Source organism: the organism of the source record quoted next, unplaced genomic scaffold (assembly GCF_019419815.1).
Source record: "Pyrus x bretschneideri cultivar Hongxiangsu unplaced genomic scaffold, Pyrus_bretschneideri_v1 Contig56, whole genome shotgun sequence".
Taxonomy (NCBI): domain Eukaryota; kingdom Viridiplantae; phylum Streptophyta; class Magnoliopsida; order Rosales; family Rosaceae; genus Pyrus; species Pyrus x bretschneideri.
The window spans coordinates 496,716-508,849 of NW_025999794.1; the positions used below are offsets into that span (position 1 = coordinate 496,716).

The following is a 12,134-nucleotide window of genomic DNA, read 5'->3' on the forward strand; positions in this document are numbered from 1 at the left end:
ACTTCCCTGGCCCGCTCCACCACCCTAGCACGATATTGTCTACTTTGGGCTTACCATTCCCTCACGGTTTTGTTTTTGGGAACTCACGAGCAACTTCCCAGTGGGTTACCCATCATGGGATTGCTCTAGCCCCCTTCTCGCTTAACTTCGGAGTTCCGACGGAACCCGAAGCCAGTGAGCTCCCAAAAGGCCTCGTGCTAGGTAAGGATGGGAATATACATATAAGGATCACTCCCCCGTGCTAAGTAGAGATGTGAATATACATTTAAGGATCGCTCCCCTGGGCAATGTGGGATGTTACAGTTTGTGCGTTGGCTTTAGGGAGATATTAAAAGGCTTTGGGCGGTTCTAGTTTTGGGGGACGTTTTATTTTGTGCTACTTTGGAGACAGAGAGTAATTGCTAGGGTTCTTGGAGATTTTCTACTTTAAGGTGTTTTTATTCCTTTTATTCTTAATAATATTTTTTTATGATTTCAATTATGAATATACGTAACTAATTCCTTTTGCTAGGGCGAAGCCTTGAGCCTTAGCATGAATATGTAATTTTTATTCAATTGCTTATGATTGTTTGCATGTGAACTTTTGAATTACAAATCACCGTGATTTAAACTATCTAATTGTCTTAATGCCTGATCACCATTATGATCCTTAGAAAAGTAATTTGATGCAGTTTTGGTCGGAAGGTTCTCTGAAATTGACGCTGACTTCTTGTGATTAATAATTGTAATTTCACTTAAGATGAACACCACGTCTTGAGGGTTGCATGGTTTTTCAAAGGATTTTCATAAAGCATAATGAGTCTTTCATGTTCAGATTTGATCCGAACGTTCGGACGCGTTGCATGTTAGATATATGTTCTATGTTGGAGGTTCCAAGTAGAATATAAATTAGGGAAACCTAACCTTCAAAGTTGCATATGTAGATCATAACTAATTGGTAAAAATACATAAGATTGTTTGGCGATGGTGGAACCCTAGTGCTCTCTTAATTTGATTTTTTCCAAAACAGTTTTCTTTCCCCTTCATCTTTAATATTGCAGATTAGTTTACTTTTATTAATTAAATTCGTTTTAATTTAAGTAGGTTATAAAACCAATCATCTTAACTTTCTGCTTTACAATAATTAATTGGAATTTGATTTGTTTCGAATTATTTAATAATCATGTAGATAACGACCTTGCTAGAACCGTTTATATAACAACCTTGTCATTCTTGCAAGTAATATAAAAATTTTTAACCCGTTTGCATGTGTGATAAAATCTTTATCAAGAAATTGACGCCGCTGCCAGGAATTATTTAAAATAATTCGCTCTAATCAGATTCTGCATTAATTATTGTTGTATATATTAAAAAAAAATAAAAAATAAAAAATCAATTTCAAAATTTTATTATTCTTCTACAGATTACAGCAGTGTAGATTGCAATCTGTGCATTGTCAGTACACGGTCAGCAGTGCAGAAATTGTTTCATTTTGATCCAGAACTTGAGCAGATTTTAAGGAGGAGACGCAGGGAGAAAAATTTGCAGTGGGTTCCTTCTTTGCAGGGGACTTTTCTTAAGTCTTTATTTTCTGAGGATCTACACAGTAAGGAAACAATGACATTTGTTATTCCAGAGGCTGGTCAACCTTTAGGGGATTCATTAATAGCTCATGCTACTAACATACCAAGTTGCATTACTTATCCGGAAGTGGAGGAAGGGTCTACATTTGAAATAAAGCAGCACATATTGAATTATTCTACCTACATTTCATGGGTTCTCAACCGACGATCCTAACATGCACATTGTAGAATTTTTAATGGGATGTAAGAATATTTTGGTGAGAGGATTTTCATCCGAATCTATTAAGCTTCGATTATTTCCTTACACAATAAAAGATCAAGCAAGGGTATGGCTCCTCACACTTCCATCTGGAAGCATTAGCACTTGGAACCAACTCAGTGAAAAATTCTTAAGCAAGTATTATCCAGCTTCAAAGACTCTTAACATGAGCAGATTCTATCTTTTGCCCAAAAACCAAATGAAAAGTTTCATGAGGTGTGGGAACAGTTCAAGGAGTAGATTAGAAAATGTCCACATTCTAGTATTAACAGTACTAATCAAATGCATATATGTTTCAGAGGACTAAATATGACAACAAAAACTCTTGTCAATGCTTCATGTAGAGGTTCGTACAAGGATAAAAATGCACAAGAAGCTTGTTTGTTATTTGAAAAAATGGCAATAGATACATAGCAATGGGCAGTTAAGCAGCCACAATCTAGGTCAATTTTTGAGATGTCTAATGGTTCTCCATATGTATCAGCACAAATTGAAAAAATGGAGAAAAAGCTTGAAAGATTTGATGCAAAATTTGACATGTTATTACAAAGAATTACAGGTTCATAGGTTGCCATACAGCAGCCTTTACAAACTGCCTGCAACATTTGTAACATGACAACACATGATTTTTTGAGTTGTCCACATAAAGATGCTTATCCGGAGTTTACAGCAGAGCAAGTTAATGCATTTAATAATTTTCAACGTCCCCGAAATGACCCATATTCAAATTTTTACAACCTCAGTTGGAGAGATCATCCTAATTTGAAGTGGGATAGAGATTAGCATGCAAAGCCACAATTTCAACAATAGGTACAACAACTACTTGGGAGATTGCTGATGCGAAAATTATACGCACACAAATTAAACCCTCTTTTTGACAATTGTAGTAAGTATGTAAGTAGGGATCGTTCAGGACCGGGGATTATGAGGGATTGTTAATCACTTGGATTTCACTCAAAAACGTAAAAACACAATATAAAACACTATACTAGACTCAAAGAATGCAAAACTAAACTTTAAAACACTAAAACAAATCAAAAGACTCAAAATAGCACAAACACACTCAAATCTGCCTAAAGACCACTTTCTGGGCAGTTTTGAGCACAAACCCAAATTTGGACGAAATTAAGTTGTAACTTGACTCAAGACTCTTAAAAACACAAACTAAATTGATTTCTAACTAATTTGACAATAAAGTAAAGGGGGATTTAGGGTTTGACGAAATTAAACTAAATGAACAAATTGCAATTAAAACAGAATGTAAATATGAAATTGATGAAATGGAATGAATGGATGCTAGCCAAGGGGTTCATCTCCACACATGTTACACTTGCATAATAAAAAGATTTCCAATTGCATTTCAATAAACCATGAATTCTCAACACCCCAAGTTAACCGTGATGCACTAATTAACCTTCAAATCTTCCTAACGTTATTGAATTGGATGATTGCATACGACAACCCAAATATTCCCCACAAGTCCCCTACATGATTGCATAATAGAGATACAAGCAAGAATCATTATGCTCTATGAAAATTATAAGTGTTGACAAGGCATTCGTTACTATGATTGCATGAAACTTATGCCAAGAATTCGTTTAACGCGATTGTTTATAAGCAACCTCCACTACTTGTGAATATAAGTTCGTAACTATTAGGTGAAACTCACTTATATTCTAGCGTCATATTCATGCATGAAAATTAAGCGTGCACTCTCAATAAACATACATAAATAAGTTATCAATCAAACAGTTAAACAAATTGAATCCACAACTTATGAAACGCAATTAGAAGTAATCAAATCAAAATGCAAGCATAAACATATATTTCGAATCCCCCCCTAGCCAAGGGGGGTTTAGTTCCTCATACGTACAAAACAAAGAGAATTGAAATTAAACATTGAATTCAAAGGAAAAGAAACACCTAAACATTCCAACAACTCAAACTTGAATTGTATGAACGTTTAGGCCCGCTTCTCTTCCTCTTTGTTGTAGCACAAGGTCTAAGGATAGGTTTTGGGGATTATGGATGATGTAGAATGGAGTGGGGTGGTAGGATAGGAAGTGGTGAATGGTTGAATTTCTGGTGGTGTTTGGATTAATAGGGAACTCACGGCACAAGTTGGTGTGTATGGATGATTTTCTGAAATGGAAGAGTGAATGAATGTTGTGTGAAGTGTGTATGGTTTTTATAGGGAGATGAATGGATGGGAGAGGGAACATGACAGCTAGGTTAAGTGAATGCATGTGCAATGAAGTGGAATGACAGCTAGGTTATGATGATGAGTGCATGTGAGTTGAAATGCATGTGGAATGGCTGCAAGGATGAAGTGGACAACCTGGAAATGCAAGGTGAATGTGCATGGCTGGAATGAATGTGTTTGCATGTGAATTAAAGCTATATGTGGCTGCAATGATGAAATGGATGGGAGTTCATGTGGCTTGGGTGGAATGAAGGGGGAAGTACACGGCTTTGGGAGAGATTGAATGTGTGAATGATGGCAGATTGTGTATGTGAATGATTAGGGTGAATGTGCATGTGCTTTGACAGCTAGGTTGAATAAATTAAAGGGAGTGCATGTGGCTTGGCTGGAATGATTGGAATGCAATCTGAAATGGGATGGGAGTGCACGGCAAATGGTGAATGGGGGATTGTGATTGAATGATTAAAGTGCATGTGGGTTAATATGTGGCTGATTAGAATCTAGGGTGAATGGTGTGTATTGGATGCACGGCAAAGGATATAGGAAAGGTTTAAATGTCCTAAAACTAAAGGGAACAAGGTTCCAACACTTTGGTCTTTAATTAGGTCTTCAATTTCGTCCAACACTTTGGCTCCAAGCATAAGCTATCCATCCATAGCCCAAAAGTGCTCCAAAAGTCTCCAAAATGCATCTTTTTGCTCCTTTAGCCCTTTGGACATACAAACACATGAAAATAGCTTAAAGTACTAAAATTACTAAGTACTAGCAACATAAATGCAAGAAAACAAGCAAACTAAGGCGCATAAATATGCTCCTATCAAATTCCCCCACAGTTAGCTTTTGCTAGTCCTCGAGCAAAACAAAACAAAAGAAACCAAAAACAAAACGACACTGAATAAGTAAAACACAACCTAAACCTTCCAACAATCGTCTCAGGGATTTCCAATGCACATGACAAGTTAAAAATCATTATTCCCACAGATTTTAGCCATCTTTACACTTAAGTACATTCTTAATCATAGTCACCACATACTAGTTCACAATTAAGCATTTAAAACACATTTCGAATGTAGTAACATGCCTTAGAGAATTTCCTCAATTCCTTACTAAAATGCACTCTATTTTCACACAGATTTTCTGACTACACACCCTACACTAGTTATATGTGAGAGATTGATGTAAACATGAAAGACTAGTATCTCACATATGTTATAACAAAGAAAGCATTTTCTGGATTTACGATAATGACATGAATATGATCTCATGAATGGAATGCTACTACTTAGAATGAGAACCAGTGATTCCATAAGCTCATATCAATTCCAAACTCCACAAATTGAAACATATAACACTCAAGATAGAAGTCACGGGTTGTAATGGGGCTTGGGGTGTGTGGATAACAAAGAAGGGATATGGAAAACAAAGGTTCTTAAAGAAATAGTGAGCAAAGCACCTGAATCAACTTAGAATTCACTTTTGAATGAAAACTCAACTTTTGAACAAAAAGGGAGAACAAGCTCTTTTTTTCTTTTTTCATATGTTTTTCACAATTTTTTTCTTTTCTTTTGACTCTCAAAACATACATAAACACTTAAGAACAAAACATTCTCTCCCCCACACTTATTTTCTTTCATAATGTACTCAAAAGGAATTCATTTAAGTCATGCTCACTATCTTTTAAGAACAAGGGTGTGGACTGTCCTACACTAGGCTAGGTGAGGATAATGTGGGTAAACAAAGAATAAAGGCTAAACAAGGCTCAACGGGGTTAAAACTTACAACAAATACGAAATATGGGAAGTAAGGCTATTTGGCTATGGTGGCAACTACACAACTTCATCTTGATATATGTTATGCAATTCAATGTCATGCTTTGAATGAAACGGATATAAGTTCTAGCATTTAGTTCTATCATGATACAATTGCATTCTAAGTAGCAACCAAGCAAAGAATAATGAGATCATGCAACAACTTTAGAAAAAAAAGAATCACAGATTATAACTCTCCAAAGAAGGTAATGGCTCGAGTCTCACAGGGTTGTAGCGTTTGTTTGAGTTCCTTCCTTCAAGCATGTTACAAAAACGAATTTTTCTTTTATGATTGCATGTGAAGTCATACATTATAACCATAACCAAGCATATACCAAGAGTAAATCAAACTTTTCTCTATGTTTATAACTCTTTTTAACAGTCATGCAATTACAAACCAAATCCTTATTATTGTGTTGGAAGGTACCCTAAGACACAAACACACAAAAACGACTCAAAACACTCTTTTTAGGCTTTTCAAAACATGTTTTTCAAATTTTTATGTGATTTTCAGAGTTATCAAAACAAAACATACTAAAACACTCTAAAACAACTTAAAAATACCTTAAAACAGCAAGGAACAACATTTGAAGTTATGGATGATAAAATCCCACGAATTTGCATCAAATATACTTAGTTACCCCCCCCCCCCCCCCCACACTTAAATCAAACATTGTCTTCAATGTTTCAAGCATAGACTCACACAAATAACAAACAAACAAACAAAACAACATCTAACAACCTAACATGGCATAAACAAAATCAACAACAAAGAGAAGAGTTTAGGAACGCAAATCTGGAATTGGAGTGCTTTCTCGGCCTTCCTTTGTTGAATGCATGGGCATGATCTTGGTGATTCCACATGCTTACTCTTGAACTGGGCTGAAGATTCTTTTGGTTTCCTCCAATCGTTGATTTTCCTTTGTGCTACTCTTGAACTGGGCAACAGGATTCTTTTGGTCTCCCCCGAAGGTCTAAGCTTACTCCTTTTATCTGTTTCTTTGTTTAATCTCTCCAATTCGTATTGAAGAGGGTTAGAGGATAGCTCAGCATATGCAGTTGTTGCTTGTCTCCACATGCTTCAATGTATCATTTTAACTTGCCTTACTTGCTCCCCTTTGCAGAAGTGGTCCCTTCTCTGGAAGTGTATCAACCGTTGAAGATGACTACTCGAGAGCAACGCTAGGTAAGCAACCAGGGAATAGATTCCAGGTAGTTGGTTCCAGATCAGAAGACTGACTCCAAGTGCCGGATGATTGCTCACTTTACTTTGCCATGCGAGTAATAACAAGGACAAAGGAAAGGACAGGGGAAGATCATGATATGAGATACCTTTGCTTTCGCCCTTGATGATATGAGATACTTTTGCTTTTGCAGAAGCAGTGAATGAATCAGCACATATATTTGTTGAGCTTGTCTCCACATGCTTCGATCCACCGTTTCCTCTTGCCTCATCTGTACTCCAGGCATCTGGTATCTTCTTTGGGGGATACATCAATGGTTGAAAATGTGTTCTCAAGAGAAGAAGAAAACTGAGCATGTTTGAGAGGGTTGGTTGCAGTTACATTCTCGGCCGAGAAGAAGAGTCATGCGTTTTTGGGTGTTTGCCTTGCCATGAATGGTGATGTATATAGGAGTTGTAATGGCAAGTGGCAGTGCGGATGCAGCAATGTCCTCCACGCGTCTTCTGAAAAGCCGGGAGCTTTTGACAAAGTGGCACGCGTTTTCTGAAAAGCCGGGAGCTTTTGACAAAGTTGAACACGTTTTCTGAAAAGCCGGGATCTTTCGGCTTTGTCACCCACGCTTGTCGACAAAAGTGTGCAGCTGCTTTCTCGGCCTCCACGCGTCTTCTGAAAAGCCGGGAGCTTTTGACAAAGTTACACGCTTTATCTGAAAAGCCGAGATTGCGTCTGAAGAGCTGGCGATCTTTACGCCGGAAAATCCGGCTTTGAAGAGTGGTGTCTCCTCATTTCTGAATTGGTGATTGTGTCGCCTCTCCTTTAATAGGGGTTCATCTCCACACATGTTACACTTGCATAATAAAAAGATTTCCAATTGCATTTCAATAAACCATGAATTCTCAACACCCCAAGTTAACCGTGATGCACTAATTAACCTTCAAATCTTCCTAACGTTATTGAATTGGATGATTGCATACGACAACCCAAACATTCCCCACAAGTCCCCTACATGATTGCATAATAGAGATACAAGCAAGAATCATTACGCTCTATGAAAATTATAAGTGTTGACGAGGCATTCGTTACTATGATTGCGTGAAACTTATGCCAAGAATTCGTTTAACGCGATTGTTTATAAGCAACCTCCACTACTTGTGAATATAAGTTCGTAACTATTAGGTGAAACTCACTTATATTCTAGCGTCATATTCATGCATGAAAATTAAGCGTGCACTCTCAATAAACATACATAAATAAGTTATCAATCAAACAGTTAAACAAATTGAATCCACAACTTATGAAACGCAATTAGAAGTAATCAAATCAAAATGCAAGCATAAACATATATTTCGCATCCCCCCCTAGCCAAGGGGGGTTTAGTTCCTCATACGTACAAAACAAAGAGAATTGAAATTAAACATTGAATTCAAAGGAAAAGAAACACCTAAACATTTCAACAACTCAAACTTGAATTGTATGAACGTTTAGGCCCGCTTCTCTTCCTCTTTGTTGTAGCACAAGGTCTAAGGATAGGTTTTGGGGATTATGGATGATGTAGAATGGAGTGGGGTGGTAGGATAGGGAGTGGTTAATGGCTGAATTTCTGGTGGTGTTTGGATTAATAGGGAACTCACGGCACAAGTTGGTGTGTATGGATGATTTTCTGAAATGGAAGAGTGAATGAATGTTGTGTGAAGTGTGTATGGTTTTTATAGGGAGATGAATGGATGGGAGAGGGAACATGACAGCTAGGTTAAGTGAATGCATGTGCAATGAAGTGGAATGACAACTAGGTTATGATGATGAGTGCATGTGAGTTGAAATGCATGTGGAATGGCTGCAAGGATGAAGTGGACAACCTGGAAATGCAAGGTGAATGTGCATGGCTGGAATGAATGTGTTTGCATGTGAATTAAAGCTATATGTGGCTGCAATGATGAAATGGATGGGAGTGCATGTGGCTTGGGTGGAATGAAGGGGGAAGTACACGGCTTTGGGAGAGATTGAATGTGTGAATGATGGCAGATTGTGTATCTGAATGATTAGGGTGAATGTGCATGTGCTTTGACAGCTAGGTTGAATAAATTAAAGGGAGTGCATGTGGCTTGGCTGGAATGATTGGAATGCAATCTGAAATGGGATGGGAGTGCACGGCAAAGGGTGAATGGGGGATGTGTGATTGAATGATTAAAGTGCATGTGGGTTAATATGTGGCTGATTAGAATCTAGGGTGAATGGTGTGTATTGGATGCACGGCAATGGATATAGGAAAGGTTTAAATGTCCTAAAACTAAAGGGAACAAGGTTCCAATACTTTGGTCTTTAATTAGGTCTTCAATTTCGTCCAACACTTTGGCTCCAAGCATAAGCTATCCATCCTTAGCCCAAAAGTGCTCCAAAAGTCTCCAAAATGCATCTTTTTGCTCCTTTAGCCCTTTGGACCTACAAACACACGAAAATAGCTTAAAGTACTAAAATTACTAAGTACTAGCAACATAAATGCAAGAAAACAAGCAAACTAAGGCGCATAAATATGCTCCTATCAATTGCAATTGAAAAACTACTACAAATGCAAGATTTGAACAGACCAATCAAGAAATCCAAAATATGCATGCAACAATGAAAAATATGGAACAACAAATTGGGCAGATTGCATTGCAGGTTTCAAAAAGAGCACCGGGTACATTTCCTAGGCAAACAATACCTAATCCAAGAGGACGAGAAGAATGCAATGCTATACGGACTTTACGGTCTGGCAAAAGTTATGACAACAGACATGAAAACTGCACTGGAAATTCGCAGGCAGCACCACAACCACAAATAGATTCGGGAAATTTTGCAAAATCTAATATTTGTGCAGATTTTGCAATTTCTGCAAAATCTGGGCAGCTGCAAGAAAGATCCGAAAATACTACAGAAGCTACCATAAAACTGCAGAACGTGTTTATGTGCCTTTAATGCCTTATCCCGAAAGGTTGAGGCCTAAAGCTAAAGATCAACAGTTGACAGATTTTATGAAGACTTTGGCTAAAGTTCAAATTAATCTACCATTAATTGATGCAATCAAGAACATTCCATCTTATGTCAAGTTTTTGAAAGACGTTTGTACAAAGAAAAAGAAGCTTCTGGATTCCGAGAAAGTGATTATAACCGAACAGTGCAGTGCTGTCTTATTGCATAAATTGCCTCCAAAGAAGAAAGATTCAGGGAGTTTTACTATCTCTTGCACCATTGGAAATTGTGATTTTAGTAGTGCTTTAATTGACTTAGGTGCTAGTGTAAACTTAATACCTTATTCTATTTTTAAACGTTTAGGTGATGCAGAGCTGAAACCAACTTCCAACATTATTCAATTGGCTGACAGTTCAATTACCTATCCTAGAGGAGTCATTGAAGATGTTATTGTTAAGGTTGACAATCTATATTTACCAACTGATTTTATGGTGTTGGACATGGATGAGGATTTGACAACACCCATCATTTTGGGCCGCCCATTCCTGGCAACAGCCCGGACTCTAATTGATGTTGAAGCCAGAACTCTAACATTTCGGGTTGAAGATAAAACGGTTGTTTTTAGGTGATAAGCAAGAATGCATGCATGTTGGTGCATTAGATAGTTTGCCTCGTGCCAAATTTATGACCAGATTATCAACTGACAATCTGCCCATAAAGACTCAAAATGTGATTCATGAGTGTGAGAGTAAAGCTCAGCAGCACAAAGTTCAGTTGCTTGAAGTGCAAAAATCAAAAACAGATCCGAGCAACCAGATGGACCAAAAACATCCAAATGTCAAGGGCAAGCATAAAAAGTTGCAAGGCAGTCGAAGTTGTGCGAAAATACAGCCTGGTAAAAAAGTGTGGTTGTTCAGTTCTTATTTCAAAACATCTCCAGGGAAACAAGAGTCTTGATGGAAAGGTCCTTTTCTAGCTACTAAAGTTTTTCAGAATGGTAATGTGGACATCAAGGCTGAGGGCAAAGATTTCCCATTTAAGGTTACCAAACGTCAACTTAAACCATGCATTGGGAAATTTGGTGCAAGCAAGTCTTTGACTTTGAAGGAACCAGTGATCTAGCCACCAGACTTCGGCGATGTCAAGCTACAGACTTAAAATAAAGCGCTTACTAGGAGGCAACCCAATTTTTCTGCGCTCTTTCCTAATTTTATTTTTCGTTCTTATTTTCAATTACTAGATGCATTTACATACCTAAGTTTTTCAATCAAAAAAAAAAAGAAACAACAAAAAAAATAAATAAATATATTGTTTCCTTTATTTGCCCAGTTGATTTTATTTTATTTTATTTTCTCTTAACGCCAAGTGCTTAGTTGCAGGTTGCGTACATGGAAAATAAAGACATCCTATACTGGAATCATGCAGCAAGTCTACATTAACATCAACCACTTCTACACTATGCTGGAAATTTCAATTCATGCCGCTAATGAATTATTTGCACTCTTATTCTCATATTTGATTGGAATATGAAATTTGGCTTTGACTGGAAGCGAACTGGGGATTTGACAAGAAAGAAAAAGAATTGTGCATTCGACTAGAACGCAAATATTGTAGTCGACTGGAATACGAGTTTTGTATTCAATTGGAATACAAGTTGGGCTTTTGATTAAAACGAAAATGTGTGAGGACACACTTCTGGGTGTGGGGTATGACTTAATTTTGGAAGCCCACTAACAATAAAGTTGCTAGGGTTTTTCGGCAATAGGAATTAAGGCATCATTTTGACCCTCCATATGATATACACATTTTTATCATGAAAAATCACAAATTGTTTTCTATTTAATATGGATAAATTTAGATTTAAGGGGTTCATGCATTAGAGTGATTTTTCTTATTGTGAGAGTTTCACAAAATTACAAAAGTAAAACGATGTATGATAAACATAAAAATCACATAAGCAATAAAACATCATAATCGGGGTCATGCTTCATGGGATGTTTAAACACAAAATTACGGGTTTGACATGAACTTGAAATCATGAAACAAAATACTTACTTCAAATGTAAAAATGATCATACTTTCAAAATTCATAAAAGCTGAAAGCTTCGTTGCCAAAAGGTGAGAAAAACCAATTTGCAGGGTATTTGTGACTAAAAGAGGTGGTCTCAA

General features: G+C 37.1%; 1 protein-coding gene and 1 non-coding gene across 2 annotated transcripts; one reads left to right on the plus strand and one right to left on the minus strand.

Annotated features, from left to right (window-relative positions):
- Nucleotides 1-1,978: 1,978 nt before the first annotated feature.
- LOC125471083 lies at nt 1,979-2,087 on the minus strand. Its single transcript, XR_007253360.1, has one exon. It is a non-coding gene; the product is annotated as a small nucleolar RNA R71 (small nucleolar RNA).
- A 7,545-nt stretch (nt 2,088-9,632) lies between these two features.
- Nucleotides 9,633-10,594, plus strand: LOC125471053. The gene is made up of 2 exons (XM_048570920.1): nt 9,633-9,763; nt 9,874-10,594. Exons 1-2 carry the CDS (start codon nt 9,633-9,635, stop codon nt 10,592-10,594), a joined length of 852 nt encoding a protein of 283 aa, XP_048426877.1.
- The last annotated feature ends 1,540 nt before the right edge of the window (nt 10,595-12,134 follow it).

Coding starts and splice junctions, on each gene's coding strand:
- LOC125471053 (XM_048570920.1), top strand. CDS start 9,633: ATGAAAAATATGGAACAACAAATTGGGCAGATTGCATTGCAGGTTTCA. Junction 9,764..9,873: donor AATGCTATACGGACTTTACG/GTCTGGCAAAAG, acceptor ATATTTGTGCAG/ATTTTGCAATTTCTGCAAAA.